This window comes from Sceloporus undulatus, chromosome 2 (genome assembly GCF_019175285.1).
Source record: "Sceloporus undulatus isolate JIND9_A2432 ecotype Alabama chromosome 2, SceUnd_v1.1, whole genome shotgun sequence".
Taxonomy (NCBI): domain Eukaryota; kingdom Metazoa; phylum Chordata; class Lepidosauria; order Squamata; family Phrynosomatidae; genus Sceloporus; species Sceloporus undulatus.
In genome coordinates, this window is record NC_056523.1 from 144063214 (window position 1) to 144082527 (window position 19314).

The 19314-nt window shown below is 44.2% G+C and overlaps 1 protein-coding gene across 2 annotated transcripts in view; it reads left to right on the plus strand.

Moving 5' to 3' along the window:
* The window catches only part of ARHGDIA (Rho GDP dissociation inhibitor alpha), a 23560-nt gene extending 6061 nt beyond the window's left edge, over window positions 1-17499 (plus strand). Inside the window, exons 2-7 of one of the 2 annotated variants that reach the window (XM_042452267.1) lie at window positions 10932-11019; window positions 11329-11539; window positions 12257-12340; window positions 15253-15329; window positions 15466-15529; window positions 15884-17499. In XM_042452267.1, coding sequence (XP_042308201.1) covers window positions 11350-11539; window positions 12257-12340; window positions 15253-15329; window positions 15466-15529; window positions 15884-16083 — 615 coding nt within the window. In that variant the 5' untranslated portion in view covers window positions 10932-11019; window positions 11329-11349 and the 3' untranslated portion in view covers window positions 16084-17499. The remainder of the gene's footprint in view (window positions 1-10931; window positions 11020-11328; window positions 11540-12256; window positions 12341-15252; window positions 15330-15465; window positions 15530-15883) is intronic. The other variant, XM_042452266.1, reaches the window with a different exon arrangement.
* The last annotated feature ends 1815 nt before the right edge of the window (window positions 17500-19314 follow it).

A 19314-nucleotide genomic window follows, 5' to 3' on the forward strand; every position in this document is an offset into this window, starting at 1 on the left:
TTGTTCACCAGCTACAGTGCCAGAAATGTTCTTGCAACAGAGTTCTTTCCATTCTTCTAAAAGTGTTAGCAGATGTGGTAGAAACCAGTGTGAATTACAGGATCTGGCAATTAATGAACTATGGTTTTTGTTTTCTGTTTTTTGCTTCCCTTGGCTCAATTGTGCATGTAAGAGGGATAGTCCAAACTCCCTAGTGATCCCTTTCTCTCACTGGAGGATAATGCATTATCCCTGAGGCTAATGGGATCTCTATTTCATTCAGATAGAACCTTCTGTCAAAGTGAATTAGTGGTTTAGCCTTAGGGACCATTTGTGTGAAGAGCTTCTCTTCTTGACTCACCTCAGTTGCAGATTTTCCTGGTGGCAAAAGCCCTGTATCTTTGCCACAGGGCTAAAGGTTCTCCATGTTAGGGGAGCAGGCTGATAAGTCAGGATTGTGATTTCCTGAAAGACTTACGTGCCCCTCCTTTCCTTTAGCAGAGGATAATATGTTGTAAGGTTCTTGGATGGAAAGGAAGTGCTTGTCAGTAGCAGAAATGGAAAATAATGCTAATAGGTGGTGCAGTTGTAAAAATACTTCTCTGATGCTACAAGTTCGTATTAACTGGGAATTGATATTGGCCATTTCAGACTACTGTAAATGCTTTTTCAAACTTCTGTTTCCCCTCTATTCGGAAAGAATATCTATATAAGAAAATTGGCTTCCCTGGTGGGAGATGTGGTATGATAATATTTCATAACATGAATTTGCAGGTACATGAAGGATGGGAGACATGTGCCACATTTCACAAGTCATGTTGTAATGTAAATTCATATACAGAGTCTCATTCTTTCCATCTGTAACAATGGGAGTGATTTAGTTCTTGATCCAGAGTCATTGGTACATGTTAAGTATCGGTCCAGTATCTGGCCAGTCGTTAAGTAAGAGGTTGATGGGGCTAGTTCTTTGGCAGTTGGCTGTGCTGTAGCCCAGTGAATGAGTATGTGTGTGCCTTCATGTTGCCTCTTGACTTACAGCAACCCCCTGAATTTCATAGCATTTTCTTAGGTAAGGAATAGTTGGAGGTGGTTTGCCAGTTCCTTCTTCTGAAATATAGTCTACAGCATCTGGCATGAGACATTTACTGTGTCATGGAAATACCAGGAACCCCTCGCTGTGAAGCCAATTTTCAACTATTGTGGATGTAATGAAATATCCATGTAGAGGACAAGTGAGCTTTTTTCTGTATTATTACCAAGCCTTTTACAGATTAGAAGGTGAAGTATTGGTAGTTGCCTTTTATTTTCAGCAAAGATGGGGAACCTCTTTCATCTGGAGGACTAAATTAAGTTTTAGAGATATTCTTGTGGGTGAGGGTCAAAAGGAGGGGACCCAAATACCAGCATGGTTTTTTAAATAATAGTTTTATGCATTAAACACATTAGAAATAGAAACAATACACTACACTACAATACTAACACAAATATAAACCCCAACCCAATCTACTCACAAAACAAATGTACAAAAAGAGACACTGGACCTTATCACACGTGGGGGGGGGGGGTTGCAGCTCAGATCCGCAGTCATTCCTGTTCTAGTAATGCAAAGTGTGATGTTTTTTCACACCAGATCCAGAGTCACTCCTGTCTAGCAATGCAAATTGTTAAAATGTGATGTTTTACCACACCTGGTTGCCTTTCTGTTGTCCTTCTGAACTGAGGGGGAAGCAGAGTCAGTTCTATTCCAAGCAAGTCACGTGATGCGGATACAAGCAAAGCGGAGTGAGTGCACATCGTATTACCACACTGGAAGGTTGAATGATTCAAATCAGCACCCTTGCACATGCTCAGTGGGGCTCTGGATTCTGTCCTCCTTCCCTGACCCCTCCTTAGCTGTCATCCTTCATGGGGCGAAGGAGCAGTCAGGGGATGATGGGATAGGTCGCTGGGGGTCCCTGGGGCCAGGATCAGGATGCAGGAGAAGGCAGAGGATGATGGGATAGCTCGCGGGGGGTTGCTCGGGCCAGGATTGGGATGCAGGATAAGGCAGGGGATGATGGGAATGATGGGATGGGTTGCAGGGTGGCATGGAGGAGGAGGAGGGGAATGATGGAGCAGGACACAGGGGGCCAAGGGGGGTGACATCGGAGTGGTTTTCTCCACCTGACCAATTCGCAGTGCAATTGAAGTGAGCTTGAATGTGAATTCCGTGAAGTCACTTTTTTCGGTTTTACCAAAATGAGGGGTCACTTTGGAATCACTGTGGAAGCACCTTGCAAGGAGCTCCCATAGAAAGGAATGGCGTCTGATAACACATTCACGTTACGACGTGAATGTGCATCATTGGAAGTGCAGTCACCTCGAAACTGAGCTGGAAAATCTCCAAAAAGCTCCGTGTGATATACTCCACAGTTGACTTCCCACCCTCCAAATACAAGGATTTAAAAAAAAATCAAATAATGGTTATAGTTAACTTCTCCATATCCAAACATCACTCATTACTATTTCTGACCATGAAATATAACAGCATAACATTAAACATGATAGCTTGCAGCATGTTTTTATCTTAAAGCTCTTACTGACACTAATTGTTAGCAGTGGTAGTTCAGTCTTTTAGAATGGTCAACAACAAAAGTACAGAAGTTGGGAAATCACACATTGATGGTATTGTGAGGAAAGGGCATAGGTGGTTCATTTGTCCTCAGTACCTGAGGTTCCTCCAACCTGGATCTTCAGATTCAAAAGTGGCTCAGGTTATTTTACCTCTACAGGGATTTGCCTTGTCAATGTTAAAGCACCTGTCATCCTCAGGTGTGCAGTGCACACACATGCTGAGCTGCTTCTCTGGCTATATTTAGGCATAGAGGTGCTCTTGTTCCTGGAGAATTTGTCAGTTCTATATTGGTACTGAGAGCATTCTGAGCAGTCCTGAAGCTACAGCACTAGTTAATCCAGTTATTCCTGACCCTTCTTCCTCCCCCTCCCTTTTACCAGGACAGTTTTAAACATTCATTTAATGCTTTTTTCATCTTCAACCTCCAATTCATCAAGATAGTATTGGGGTATCTTTCTACCAATTGGTGTAGTTTACATAGAAAAATTGGTTAATTCTGAATGGCTGCATTCATGAGTGCAAGGTAAATCCAGGTTGCATTACCTGGTTGTGTACTGAGCAGTCATGTATATCTGTGCTCATTCTTGCACTGGAGCCTTGTATGGTGGTGATCTGTTAATGATCTTGTAATTCTTAGTGTGCTCATAAAACGAACCTAGATAAAGCAATGTGATACCAAGCAGGGGTTCAACAATAGGAATCTGTTGTTCAGTTTCTACTGGCAAGCTATACTGACAACAAATGATTGTCTCATATAGGAAACACTGAGTCTCCAAGTTCCAGTACAGTACTTGAAGACAAGGAAGTTGTGGTTGTTCAGCCATTGCACTGATTTGGAAGCTACATCCAAGATTATTTCATAAATTTGAATACATTAGGGTTTTTTGTTTGTTTAAAAACAACTTTTGTGCCAAGCAAATGTTCCAGGAGTATTTTCCACAATTCGTAGCATACTTTTCTTTCAGGATGGAAAGCTTGGACTACTTCAAGAAAAGGGCAATTAGATCATGTATGTAAACAGTGAATTCCCAGCCGTGAGAATTAAAACATTGCTTTTAGGCCCTTGTATGTCTTAATTTCTACCAAATTCTGACTACATGGTGCATTACAGACTGCCCCTTTGGGGTGGCTTGTAGGCGCTCCTTTCCCCGCTGGATCGGGGCCTCAGCTGCTAGAACCGCAGCTTCTGGGGCCCCGATCCGCCACTTTACAGGCCGCGGGGAAGCGGCAAAATGTCGCTTCCCTGCGGCCTGGAAAGGGTGTCCTTGGGGCTTCAAGCTCCAAGGACACCTGTTGGCGGTGGGGAGGAGGAGAAAGGGGCCACTCTGCCCCTTTCGCCCTGGCGTCGCTGGCGCAGCTGTCTAAAGGCTGCGCTAGCGACGCAAATTGCGGAAGGAGCTCTGTTTCGGAGTTCCTTCTGTCGCCGCGGAAAGGGTGCTCTATGCGCCCTCGCACGGCGCAAAGACGTCACGTCTGCACTGCCTCATTTGGAGGCGGCGCGTTCGTGACGTCGTAGTGGTGGCCCCCGTGTGGAACGGGCGCTGCCATTTTGTATGGACTCGATCTGTACTACGGTTTGGGGTGTCCGGAAGGGACGCCCCTTTCTAACCCTATTACGCCCGTGTGGAACAGGCCCATGTTTCCATGACTTTTTTTACAACTAGAATAGCTTGTTGTTGTTTTAATGGAAGAACAAGAGTTTTCAAGATGCCAAATTCTGTGTCTTATACATGCCGCAAGTTTACTACTGAAGCTTTACACAAATTTCAGTGGAAGACTGAAAATGTAAAGTTAAGCTTATAAGTCCTGCTTCATAGTTTGGTCCTATAATGATCTAGTCTTGAAAGTAGGGTTGAATACAGGGCAGATCTTTTCCAAAGAGGCAATATAAATTCTTGCTGATCTGTCATTGCACATAGCTAAGCATTTTTGCTTGAGTTCTAACTGTGTACACATGGTTTAGGGCTTATGTGAATTGCATCTAGCAATATATTGAAATAAAAACACATTCTTATGGAACATTAAAGTTGACATCCTAGCCCTAGATCACTCCAATTGTTTTGGATAACACTTTCTACCCATCTCAACTGGGGTCGATGAAGATTGGGGAAGATAGAGGTTATAGTCTAAAACACCTACTGGATCCTGGTTGAGAGAGCTTGCCTTAGGGCCTAAGACTCACTGTGACAAGGATTTTCTTGTACTAGAATAATCAATAACCTGATTGCTTTATTGTTTACACTTTTTCTTCTGTATTCCACCATTTATGTGCATTTATAAAATGAGGATACATTTTTATGTGTTTGGATGCTAATCCATGTAAATGTGTGCTACAAATCTTTTAGTCTTTAAGGAGTCACAAACCTGCAGGTGGTAACAGTGTTTCCCCCTTTGAAATATACTAGAGCCTCTTTCATTGCATAAGCACATTAACCTCTTTGGATGCTAAAAACTTAGAAACACACAATTCCTTCACCAAAGGTGTACTCTTTGCTGCTCAGTTTTTTCTCCCTAGCCAGGGGTGCACTTTTTGGTGCCTAAGATGGTTAGGGCCCACTATCTGTATCCTTGAGGAGGTGCAGTGTTTTAACTGGCTCTTTTAAGCAGTTTCAGGTTTGGGAAGCAGAGTGTCTGAGAGTGTGATTTACAGTGACACTGCTAATGTTTTGCCTGCCACCTGAAAATGGCGGATAAAGGGCCTTTGTTTCCTCTAGGCAGCTCTTATGCTAGTGACCCTTAGTAAACTGCTCTCTTCCTCCAAGGAAGAGGCTTAGGCTGGTGCAAGTATTTTGCAAGAACATATCCTTCCTGTCTGGTTTGAAGCCATTGTGTTAATGTGGGCAGGGATTTTGTGAATCAGTGTATGAAGGGAATCTGGTGTGGGCCACAAGAATGTGCTCCACCTTTTCTCAGCTGAATTATAGCTGCACAGCCTGACTGGAGCTTTTTGTCCACTACTACTTCAGTGAATTTGCATGTGCTGCTGGAGGAAAGCAGCTGTACATCTGCTTTCTAGAACTGAGTATTCCCTCAGGTGCTGTGGGGATAGCCTGTGGTAACTAGCTTTCCTAGGAAGGCACTTGAAAGGGCTTTCCAGGTTGCTAACAGCACCAGCAGCAGACTTAGAGGATTAGCCTCTCGGCCTGAGGGGGGTGAGAGACACAGATCCTTATATTTTGTGGCAATGCTTCTGAGGTTTAGCTGCATTTTATAAATGGCTAATCATACAACTAGAACAACAACAACATATCATACAAGACAATTCTAAGAGCTGCAATCTAGAATCTGATATGTAGTGTGTTCAGCCTAAAAAGAGACAGTGTGGTGTAGTGGTTTGAATGTTGAACTGTGACTCTGGAGACTAGAATTTGATTCCCTGCTTGGCCGTGGAAGGTGGGGACTTTATCACATGATGAAAATTGGAAGGTTAACTGAGGGTTAATCAAAGGTAATCCCTGCTTTTTAATGTAATTTCGCAAGAGAATATCAAACGCCACAACCAATCCAAAGCTGATCCACATGCAATCACGAATCATCTAGGAATAGCTAAATCCGGTAAAATGGCGAATTTGTAAATCCTTTTGCACTGCAAATTTGCCGTCAAGTCGGATTTATCTTGGCATGATAGATCGGGCATGGATTCCTTTCGTTACATGCAAACTACAATTCCCATGATCTTTTGTAGGATGGAGGCATGACCGGGTGGGAAGGGGGGTACCTTGCTGGCTTCCTTGCCTGCTAGCTAAGCTTCCTTCCTTGCTTTCTGATTTGTTTGCTTGCTGCCTTCCTTCCTTGCTTTTTCCAACAAGGCCAAGAAAAGGCGTGCAGTCGATAAAAAGGTAAGGCCTGGATCGGGCTTGCCTTCGCACTACAGGGAAGCCTATGTAGGATGGAGGCAGGGACAGACAACAATTCTTGGCTATCCACCCGCGCTGCTAATAGATCAGAAGCTGGTGTGTGTGTGTGTGCAGCCGACAAGGCTAACACCCCAGTAGCCCACCCACACTGTCTAAAACAGGCACTCAAAATGACTCCCTGCCCTCCAAGACAGTCACCCTTCCCTCTCTGGAGTATGGGGGAGGGAGGGCAATTGTGGAAATGACAGTTTGGAGCATGCACAAGAAAGGTATTTCCCAAGCTAGCAACGGGCATTTATCCTCATCCATTTGATATCCAAATTCGCATTGGACCCACTATAATGTGCTTTTAACCCCTTGTGCTCTGTGTGATAACCATTAGCAAATGGGCTTGCTTTTCCAGGATGCCAACACTTTAACCATTTTTGGGATGGAAGCACATAGGTCCCTGGGTGAAAAAGTCCCTGGGTGACCTTGATTGAGTCAGCCCCAGAAAACCCCTTGATAGGGTCGCCATAAGTCTTCAACTATTTGAAGACACACAACAGCATACATACCCTAAAGGTAGGGAAGCTAAGTTCTGCTTAGTACTTGAATGGGAGACTGCCAATAACTACTGTATCAGGTGCTCTAGGCTATATTTCAGAGGAAGAAGGAACTTGCAAAACTATCTCTGCATATTCCTTATCTAAGAAAACCCTATGAAATTCATGGGGTCATCATAAGTCAATAGGTGACTTGAAGGCACTTACACATGCACATACAATCTCAGTATCTCACAGTTGCTGCTATTGGTTTTGTGCACATGGCTTCTTTTTCTGAGAGTTCCTCAAAGGCAGTGGGTTTCATACTCTGGAATAAAATGTGAAGCATACATATATTCCAAGCTGAGAATTGAAATGGGGGGGGTGAAAGAGAGGGCACACATACAAAGATGGGGGGAGTGTCTGCATGAAGTTGTGACCAGGCAACACCTGTGGGTCCCACCAGTTGGTATTTGGTGGGTGGGTAGGAAGGCTTACAGGAAACCTAGGTGTGCAATTCGGAATTGCAAGTACTGTATTGGTAGTGTAAAACCTGCTTCTCCTGATGGTCACTATGGCATGGTTCTTGGCTGCCTTGAAGTGGTGGGAAATGAGGTATAGGCAGACATCTGTAGGTGGCTGCTCAGCCAAATTCATGCATGTAGAAAAGCAGCTGAGCTGTGCCAGTGGTAGCAGCTCCTCAGTTATGTTCAAGGCATCTAGACACACCCTTGGGGAGCGAGCCAGCTTCCTGATTGGGAGGGGAGGGGAGTGCTGCTTTCCAGTGGGTAGGGCTGGGCTGCATCACTTTATGCTTCCAGTCACAACAGCCAGCTCTTCTGGCTTAAAGAGGCCCTACTGCTGAGGCTGAAGAGAATGCAGTTTCTTGCTGGAAGTTGGAGTGCCACCTTACACACCAGAAAATATTCAAAGAGAGGCAATTTAGTATTATCCCCCATAATTTTAAGGCTCAGTGGAATCTCCCTTCCTTTGACATCTTTAGCACACAGTTTGTACCTGTGGATTTCTTCATTTTTGGATTTCTTTATGAAATGCTTTTTGTACTTTGTTAAAAGAAGGACCAGGAGCAGTTTGCTGCCAGATAATGGATTAGTGCTGATTATGGATCTTCAGGTCAAACAGGAGTCTGCCATTCTTCAGACCTGGCTCTAGGAAGATTTCTGAAGTGAAACATATCTGCTTATTCACTAGGTATTGTGGTTTAGGAAGATTTCTGGCTACTGAATCCTTATCACATGTGTTCAAGTGATCCTACCCACAGTAAAGGAAGCTGCTCTTTAGTGTTCACTGTTGTTTCTCAGAAATACCTGTTTTTGTCTCCCCTCCACAAAATGGTGAAAGGTGAGCGGTCTAAGCATAACCCACAGTGTTGTTTAGCTCACACAAATTGTAGCAGCAAATTGCAACAATAAAAATATTAAAATAATCCCTCTATTAACAACAGGGTGCATCATCTGTGTCTGAGCTGTTCACAAGAAGAGGCCAAAGTACACATAGAAAGGTCTGTAAGTTGAGGTGGGGGGAGAGGCTATCAGTGTGAGCTTTTTAAAGTATAAATGTGGCAAGGAAAGTTAGGAATGTCATCAGCCTCTCACAAAGAGGCTTAAATTTGGGGTGGGGATGAGGACTCAGAAGCATTCATCTGTTAAACAGCTTGTAGGAGTGCAACATTCACAAAGTTTCAGGAGAAGTTTAGCATTTCTAATGAAGAAGGAAGTGTGGAGTGGCTGTCTACCTTTTGGTAGGTTCCCATTTTCCTTCCCATCTCAGCATGCCTTCCCATTTTAAGAGGCATGCATGTTTTGCAAGGGGAGACCACATACTTGTTCCATGTTGCTCATTTGACAGTGTGTAAAGTCTTATACACTTGACCATGCTTGTGTGGTTCTTCCTTTCAATAAAATGTGGCACTACTTGTGTTCTGGTGGAATTAGTTAATAGAAAACCTAACCAGTACTTTGTGATCATTGAATAGTAAGTTCCTCTGTGTCAGGACTACTCAGGATAAACTTTGCTCTGTGATAATGTGCCTAGTTTTCTGCTGCTTCTAGAATTAGCAGATTCTCAAGCCATCAGATCTTTAGTCCTAAGAGCATAGCCAAAGGCTGTGTTAGATTCAAAAGTACGTACAGGGCAAGGGGTGTGACATTAAGTGTCAGACTCAGTTAACAAAGGTGTGCTTTGCTTGCAAAATGTCCCTGTTTCACACCCTGGAGAGTCCCTGTCAGTCCATAAATGTGCCATGGTCTAGCATCTTTCAGATACGCTGGATTGCAGCTCCCAACATTCTCAGCACGTATGGCTCTTGGTGGTCGCAATAGTAATGCTGTGTGAGGAAGGCAGTAGTTGTACATCAACACAGCTGGAAGCCTGCAGTTTAGGAAATGGTGGTGTAGACCAGTTCTGTTCAAAGTCGTGGTATCTGGACATGTGCTGGTCCATGAGTCATTGGCTGCCAGTCCCTAGTATGTTTCCAAGAAAGAAACAGTTGTAGTCAGTGGGTACAGATGTGGTGCTGGTCCCTGGTGTTGGTCCCTAACACATTGGAAGGGGGGAATAATTGCAAGTCCCCCACACCATATAATTTGAAAAGCTCCTTTAGACAATAACTAGGCAAATTGGTCAGAATCAGTACAAACTATCCATATACAAGTTACCAGTATTCCTGTGTAAAAGGAGGCCTCTGTTGAAAGCTGGTCATGTGAAGTGGAGAGTTTCTGTCTTGTTAGCCACTAAGGCTTTCCTAAAGCACTAAAGTCAAATGTGTTTAATGGGATTACTGCAGCATCCCAAAGCTCCTTTCTGATTTGTAATGTTTTGAGGCAATGGATCTGGCTTTGTTTCAAAGTATTGTCAGTCAGGGCTCCTCCCTCCCTGATCTCACTCCTGCTCTTGCTATGCAAATGAGTGTGTACTTTGGAAGCAGTATATTATTGAAAACTGAGTGGCTTAGGCAATGAGTGCATGGAACCTTCCAGGTCTGCTTCTTCTGGGGGGGGTCCCTTTAGTATCTGCCAGCGTCTCCCAGTGACGGTCTTGTCTTGGTTTTGACCCCTGCATGTTTATGCAACTTGAATCTGTGGGGAAGAGGCACAAGAGGACAGAACAGGAGAGGAAGTTGACAGCAGCACAGGGGAGAGAGCAACAACTGCCACCCTCCCTGGAGCAGTATAGTTGTTAAACATCAGAACCTTGAACTCACTAATTGACAAGAGCAAGAATGCCAGAGCCTTTGAAATGTCACCTGAGGACACCAATTCAAATTATATCTGACCTTCGCAGAGAGTTCCTGGGATGAATTGCTACTTTCAAGGGCCTTTTTTGTAACATGTGGAAGATTTGGGAGTATCTCTACTCTAGCAAGATTTGGAATGCAAGCAAGTTTCATTGCCCATGGTTGCTTTTCCCATCCTACCTAACAGCTTCCTATTAACTGGCTGTGAAAGGCTTAGACATTTTACCTCACTGGATCTTCTCTTTCACTGGCCAGTTGTGTAGTCTTGAGACTTTTCAGTCAGCTTCTCAAGTCACCCTTTCCCCTAAACCCCATCCCCAGACCAACATCAGCTAAAAACCATTGGCCACTCTAAGTTGTGGGGATATATAGGCTTACATGATGCCCAGGTTGCAGGATGACCAAGCATGCAGAGGGCAAGCAGCAGGCTTATGGCTAAGTTGATCTGATTCCTGCTCTAAATGGGGGAGGAGCAGAACAGAGAGATCCTGCAAATAAACCCTTGCTCTAGCAGCCAGGGTGTGTATGTGTGTGTGGAATGGGGACAAAGTGCAGATGCCTACATCCCACCCTGGTTGCTGCTTTTGATGTTGGATGGGGTTCAGCCAGGAAGTCACTGATTTCTACAAATAAATCCTTGCTGCTCTGGAAGAAGCTGGGTAGCTTTCTTAATCTTTGAGACTATATTTCTTTCCCTGCAGAGAGAAGCTATGACTGTTGCTTAGCAGTGTTGATGTTTGCTCTCAAATAGTTTCTGACATACAACAACCCTATCATGGTGTCTTCTTGGTAAGATTTGTTCAAAGGAGGTTTGCCTTTACCTTCATTTGTGGCTGAGCGAGTGTGACTTGTCCAAGGTCTCCCAGTAGGTTTACATGGCTGAGCGAGGATTCAAATCCTGGTCCCCATAGTCCAGTGCTCAAACCACTACATTGTGCAGGTTCTCTATTGCTAGCAGAATTGCTTACAAAGATGCTAGCTCATGACTTTAATGCATTATTACCTTGTTATTGTTATAATTAATTACTATCTGTGTTAATAACTTGACACTGATATGCATAACAAAGATGTCTTTGTGTGTGCCCTCCTTTCCACCAGACATCAGTCGCAGTTTCAGAAATGGCTGAGCAAGAACCCACTCCTGAACAGCTGGCCCAGATTGCAGCTGAGAACGAGGAGGATGAGCACTCGGTCAACTATAAGCCCCCTGCCCAAAAGAGCATCCAGGAGATCCAGGAACTGGATAAGGATGATGAGAGCCTACGAAAGTACAAAGAGGCCCTGCTGGGAAATGTCTCTATTGCTGCTGGTGAGTTCCTGGAGGGCGCTGTGTATATAAGAGGAAGGGAAGATGTAGCTGCTGAAATCTGCCCCACCCTCACAAATTGCACAGTGATTACCTATCTGAAGGCAGGTGTTCAGTCTTCTTCCAGCTGAATGTGTAGGTGGAATGTAGACAGCACAGATCAAGAAAAGGCTTATGAACTGCTCTGTCTTAAAATGGATTGGCTTAGAGGAGTGTCTGTTAGTAAAATGGCACAGCATTTGTGCTGCCTCTCAACAAACATATCTTAGATTTAGAATAAGCTTTAAAAATAAAACTAATTTTAACCAGAACTAATGAAAAGGCAGTCTTGGATTAGGCTTCATTTTTTGCAGACTTGCCATTTGTGAAAGAGCCTGAAATGGCCGCAGTAAAAAACATAATCAGGGATGATAGGACTGAGGTTCAGTTTTGGGATCTCTCCATGCTTGCAATCACTTAATGTCTGACACTGACCTTAAAAGAGGCAAGTATATATCCATGGAAAATAGTTTGTCTTGGTGTAGTAGTGGCTCAAGCTTGCCTATTTACTCTAAGCCCCATTCTTGCTCCAGTGAAGTGACAATGATTGTTCTAGTGTCTACAACTGGGGTCTCCAAGTGTTGATGGATTGCACGTTCTGGAATCCTGGGAGTTGTAGTCCAACCATGTTTGGAAGACTACATGATCCCATTGTAATATTTATGCCTCCTTTTTTTACAGATCCCACCACTCCGAACGTGGTGGTAACAAAGCTGACTTTGGTTTGCAGCACTGCTCCTGGCCCCTTGGAATTGGACCTGACAGGTAAGGGGTTAGATCAGAACATTTGACCTCTCCTATAGGCATTGGTAGCACTAGCTCAGCAGAGGAGCTTTCAGCCTCAGTATATTTGTTCGACAGTGGAACACACTCCCTCGGAGGGTAGTGGAGTCTCATTCTTTGGAGGTCTTTAAACAGAGGTTGGATGGCCACCTGTCAGGGATGCTTTGATTGAGAGTTCATGCATGGCAGGGGGTTGGACTGGATGGCCCTTGTAGTCTCTTCCAACGCTGTGATTTTATGATTCATATATCTGTACAGAGGACAGGGCCACTTTCCTCTATTAAATTGTGGAGGGATTTATCCAACAGTGTTTGCTTTGCACCCAGTTTTGACAGTGGAGGGGTCGTTTATAGATCTGAGAACTTCTTAAATGATGTTCCTGCAAGGATGCTACTGGGACTTGATTTACAGATGAGCTTGTCTCAGGTGGAAGCAGCCTTGTTTTGAAGACATTTTAAAGGTTTCAGAATAGACTGATTGCATGAATGAGTGCATAATTTCAGTGTCATGTGATTAAAATAGCCACAATTCATTTTAACACTTGTCAATGGGACAGGTAGTCACCTAGAAAAAACAAGGCTTTGGTAACTTCATAGAGGAGGTCGTCATCGGCATGGTTGATGCTGAGAAACATCTACCAATCTTTCATTGAGAGAGTGTGTAGTTCACTAAGGTATATTAATTAAAATAAGTATGCTATCAGAAAGATCCTTGACCTGTTTCTGACTAGAAAACAACTATTCTAAACTAGGTCAATGCAAACCCAGCTATTTTACTTAGAATTGGAATGCCAGGAGAAAAACCTTCAGAACAATTTAGTACATGCATCTTTTTGTGGTGTCTGGACTGGATAAGTAGGTAAGAATATTGGGAAAATGCCAGTCTACTGTGGTGCCATTTTGATTCTCATTGGCTAGAAAGAGCAATATAAGGACACTTTTAGTAGTTGTAGTGGTCCAGCTAGAGCTCATGGTTCTACCTCTATGGAGGCTTGTTTCAGTGGATCTTAGTGCAGGACACAATTTATAAAAATAGCTTAATATGAAATCAAAAACCAATGATTAGTATGAGATCAGCAGTGACAGATCCAAGCTAAACAATCACTTAGGACCTAAATGTTTTGGCAATATGTATAGTTTTGGTGCCAAAGTGAGGTCAGTGTCAGCACCTGCCAATATAAAAAGGGGTGATGGGGGGGGGGAGGAATCTAGCAGCATTTTTATGAGTGATTTATTTTAGCATCCTTCATGGATTTCAATCCATTTCTTCAGCGGTGGAGAATTGAAATCTATGAAAGCTCAAGCAAAACTCTTTAGTTTTAAAGGTGCTGCTAGATTTACTCCTCTCCCCCTCCCCAGCTTTTGATAGTGAAACAGATAACACGATTCACTCTCTCAGCTATTGCCAGGGAGTCCAAGGAAAGATGTTCCATAACCAGGGTGCTACAACTGAGAAGGTTCTTGCTATAATGTACTGATCAAAAGTGTGGACTCCAAAGGAGGATCTCCTTAGCAGATCTCTAATACCAAGATTTCTGTCTGTGCAGGCTTTCAGCATCCTCTCTTCCACCTTGAACTCAGACTAGAACCACATGATTAACCTTTGCAGTTCCTTTTAAAATCAGTGTTAATGGTTTCTGTGTTACCTTTCCAAAAGCAGTCTTACTGCTGCATTCTGTACTAGCTGAAACTTTGTGTCATCTTTAAGGGCAGCCCCACAAATAATAGTGTATTGCTGTAATTTGCATGCGGAGTTACTAGTGCATGAGCTGCTACAGCCAGGTTATCCCTTTGTAGGAATGTAGTAGCTTGTCTGTCAAGTGAAGATGGGCAAAAGCTCTTCTTGAGCTGAACCTAGAAGTCTTCCCGAGCTGTGTACTTGATCTTCAAAGGAAATATAGTTCCATCCTGGATGGATTGGTTAGCCAGATCTTAGACCTAGGAATTAACAATCTGTGGAGTCTCTACCTTCTTGGGTTTATCCTCAGTTTGTTGGCCCTCATTCAACTCTTTACAACTACGACATTGGTCTACTATCTGCCAGATTCAGATGGGCATAGCCAGCAGATTGATGGCACTTATTCCAAACCACCTAGCAGTTTCATATAGATCAAGGGTGTCCAAAGTGTAATCATACAGACTTCTTTATAAAGAATGGAATGTTGCTATACCCCAGAATTTAACAATCACAAGACTGAACAAAAATCCTGCCATGCCACCTTCTGAAAAAGATCTTGAAGGTGGGAGTAGAACTGTCATAACTCCGTTGTTCATGGTTCCCATCTCACAGTGTTCATCCAGAAGGTTATCATTGATGAATATTTCAAAAAACCTTGAGAGATCAGCAGGAGTAATGGTGTTGTGTTCCTGCAGCCCTTTCACACTAAACAATTAAAGCACCCTGATTTCACATCAACTGTCCTACCTGTCTCCTGTGGAATCGTGGGGTTTGGAGTTTGGTGACAAGCATCATAGGAGCCCCCTGGCTGAGAATTTGAAAGCCCCCCCCCCCCAAACTGCAGCTCCAATGATCGCATAGGATGGAACCCAAGCAAATAAAGTGAAACCAGAGTTTTGTAACGCGGTTTTGTCCCAGGTCATCCATCAGGACTACCAAGGCTGATTTGGTTCCAAAATTGACCTGAAACCAGAGTGGAAAAGTTCTAGATATCCTTTTTTCTTTCTTGAGGCTGACCAACTGCTATTCTCTCGAGCACAGAAAGCAGATATTAGCAGCGGAATGATGGTTCTGATATAGCCAGGGAAGACCTCTTCAGGAAGACACTTTATGGTCAATATTACAAATGAAAGTGAATTCACTGTCCTTTGCTTAATACTTACATTTGTGCCCTCTGAGGGATGTTTGTCTCTGATTCCTCTCTCCTTGCTATCTAGGTGACCTGGAGGCTTTCAAGAAGCAGGCATTTATATTGAAGGAAGCTGTGGAGTACCGGATAAAAATCTCCTTTCGGGTAAGGTCTTGTGAGGGGCCTGGTAGCAGCTACCAAAGGGATCGGCCTTTGGATTACTCAGTCTCTAACTCTGGGCTCAGGGAGGCAGCCTATCAGGGAAGTGTGTGTCAGCTGATGTCTTCCTCTTTCTGTTTAGGTGAATAAGGAGATTGTTTCAGGGCTGAAGTACATCCAGCATACGTTCAGGAAAGGAGTAAAAAGTAAGTGCTAAGTATGAGAGATCTATGAATCCCATTCTTTTCATCTCCTCTGTTTTTTGGGAGAGTGGCAGGGGTGGGAGGAGCCTTGGCAGTAGCCGAGTCCTTTTTTCAGAGAAGCTGAGTCCACTCAGGGTGAAATGTGATCTCTTCAGTAAAAGTGGAATTTTGCTCTAACCTAATTCAGAAAATGTGCCCTCGTCCTTGAGTGCTAGCCATAAAAGAGGTGAAGCAGCAAGTTTGGCTAGCTATCCCTTGAGGCTTGCTGCTGTTCTTTGGAAACTGTTGACACATTTCAACTGCTCTTGTTCCTGGAAGATTCATGTCTTACCTCTCTTTCTGCTTTTCTTCTTTTAGTTGACAAGACTGACTACATGGTTGGCAGCTATGGGCCCCGTGCCGAGGAATATGAGTTCCTAACCCCCATGGAGGAAGCCCCCAAGGGTATGCTAGCTCGAGGCAGTTACAATATCCGATCCAAATTCACAGACGATGATAAGACAGACCATCTTTCCTGGGAGTGGAATCTGAACATCAAGAAGGAATGGAAGGATTAGCCATTCCTAGCCAAATCCCCAAGAGTTGCTCAGACAGTGGCTACAGTAGAAACCCCACCCTGTACCAAAGTGCTGGCATTGGGCATCCCTCTTCTCCTTCTCCTTTTTAAGCTCACCAGGAAGATCGTTCGTGCTCAAGGCCCCACCTGTGTTTTCTCCTAAGAATCACTGAAAGAAATTGACCAAACCTGTGCCATCTTTTCCCAGGCCCACAGGCAGAACGGTCCTTTGTCCTTCCTCTGGCCTTGAGTATGAAGTCCTCTGTTCTGGCCCTTCTGAATTCATCTCAGGCGGGGTAGTGAGAGGGAAGCAACATTTCCTGCTTCCAGGGCCAAGGACCTGGGAAGCATTTCTGCCTCTGGGTGCAAGAGGGGAGGTGCAGAGGAATCCTAATTCCATGCAGACCTGGGAAGGGCCAGTTCCCCCAATTTGTTTCCAGGCTCAATCACGTTCATTGCGCGCCTGTTTCCTTTCAGGGACATGGGCTGGTTTTTCATTTGTGATGGTTTCCTGTAACCATGATGCCTTAATGTGTGTAACATGCATCCTCCAGGGAGGGCCCCCTATCCCTACCTTGTTACACTTTTTTAATATGTGCACCTGTCCCATCCACACACACCCCTCCCTCCTCCTGATTCAAATCTGGCTGGACGATTATGCTGCTGAGGCTAGTGTCTCCCCAAGGGCTTAAGCGGGGCTCAGGCTGCTATCGTTACAGGCTCCTTTTGGCCAGAGAAGCCTTTGCTTCCAGCTAAGGAGAGAGGGGCCTATCAGTGAGCATCGAAGTTCCTAATGCCACTGTCATCTCCATGTTAGTTCAATCACACAGAAACTGGCTGCAAAGCACTGAAACCCCCAGGACAGCCTCTGGGATTCAGATGGGTTGGCCTAGCTCAGCTGCTCCTCATCTGATCTGAACAAAGCGCTTGCTATGGACAAATACTCAAGAGAGCAGAGAATGCCTTATGTATCTGTTCTGCCTTTGATATCATGTGCCTGGCTTGTCAGTATTTATTATTGCCTTGATTAGAGTCTTTTCCTTCATGATGCCCGAATAGCCCGGCCACCCCAACAGGACCCCACTGGCCTGGCAATTAGAAACCAGAGGCCTGCAGAGCCCTGATCTTCTCTGCTTGCCAGCCAGCTGGGGCCAAGTTCCTGCTCAACAGCCCTACTCAGTGGGCTACTGAGAGTCCCAAAGTTGTTCTAGATCTGGGACCAAGTGTGTGTGGTTCTCTTTTGTAGCTTTGTCTCTGCTCCAACTCCTCATCCCAACTCCTTCCCTGTAGAGATTTTTTTGTTAAATTGATTTAATGCATTTTTTTGTCTGTAAATCTTAGATCTGGATTAACCAATTTGGAATCATCAGCTTCCCCTTTTCTGACAGTAAAATAAAATCATGAAAGTGGCCATGTTTTTTTTGCTTCCTTGTTCAATTTCTTGCAGACCTGCTGTGGGTTTAACAGGAAAATGGAGCTCGATCAATCTATGGCTGGGGTAGGCAAAATGAATTCCTTCAGATGTTGTTGGACTGCAACACCCATCAGCCTCAGCCATCATAGCCAGTGTTAAAGATTGCTAGGAGTTACAGTCCAACAACACCTGTAGGTCTGCACATTCCCCAGCTTTGATGTATGTGGTAGGGGACATTGATTGGTTATTTGGGAAATTCATCTGTTGCAGTGATGCTACTTACTATGGATGCATTCTAAAAAGCCTTCAGAGAAAACAGCCATGGAGTATTGCTGTTTCTTTTCCAAGAATGTCCTTTTTCCTCCAGCATTTAAACTGCACAATCAACATGCACTTGGCCTCATTGTCCTCACAGGTTTCTGTACTGACTGGGCCTCCAGTCATTTGAAGACTTCTCTCAGGCAATAAAGAGTTATGCTGGGAGGGAGGTACATGCAAATGAGTAATTACATCACAGCTGAGGGAAGACCTACTTGGCCAATCAGTGAGCAGGAATGAGAGCTTCTTCTGGAAGCTTCCAAAAGAGGGATATAAAAAGGCCTCTGAGATCAGTTGGAGGAGGTTTTGCAGTGGGGAGTCTGAAGTGAGAGTATCTCACTTGATGTGGGTCTTGCCAGTTGGAAAAAACTGCAGGGTTGAGCCTGTGTCAAAAAAGCAAACTTCAGGAAGGTAGTTTGTGCTAGACCAGGAGTAGGCAACCTTTTTGAGCCAGGGGCCGGGTTGCTATCTCTCAGACAACTAGGGGGCTGAAGCCAAAATATAAATATAAATATAAATATAAATATACACATACACATACACATATACACACACCAGGACAAATGTAGGACAACATTTTCAAATGGAAGACACTTTTTTTAAAAAAAATGGAGGACATGTGAAAAAATTTGCTGATTTTTAAAAAAATGTTAATATAAATGCATGTTTCTGAGGCTTCTATAGACAATTGCCTCCCGGCGGCAATCAGCGGCAGGACTGGGCTGGGGCCGGTCCCAAGGCCTTGCTAGGCCGCATCCGGGCCGCGGGCCGCAGGTTGCCTACCCCTGTGCTAGACCAAGGCTAGTAACTACAGCTTAAACCCCTCTAGGTTGGAAGATTCCATCTCTGCATCAGTACTGAGGAGCTGAGGATCCACTTTTGGTTTTGCCACTATCAGCTTCAGCCCTGCAACACAGACCTGGGGCCCATTCATACTTCTGAATTATAGTGCTATGGTTCCATTTTAACTGGCACAGCAGCATCCTATGGAATCATAGAATTTGCAGTTTAAAAGGGGTATTTAGAAGTCTCAGACAGGCAGTTCCTCTGGTGCCTCTGACCAAAGTACAAGCCCCAGGATTCGCTAGGATGCAGACATAGCCATTAAAATGGAATCATAGTGCTGGGACTGTAGTGTTAATGGGAACTTGGATAGATTATCCACTGAGAAAATGCCTCTGATTTAGCAACCTAAGCTACTGTGTGTGATAACTTTGTGATGTGCTAGCTAAACCATTCTGAAGAATATGATATGCCCCTTTGTTTTGAAGAAATGGTTTGGGTTTTTTTCTTCTCAGCTTAAAGAAATCGGAGATGGTACTTTAAAGGCTAGATATCTGTACCTTTACAGTACAGGGCTGATAGGCAGAATAAGGCAGCTACCTGAGGAAACTCAATTTTGCTTGCCAGAGTTTGAACACGGTGTGAGTCTGACCTCCTTAATCCAAGACCTCTTCAAGTGCTATGCAGATAATGAATGCAAGGAAGAGGAGTGGGCTG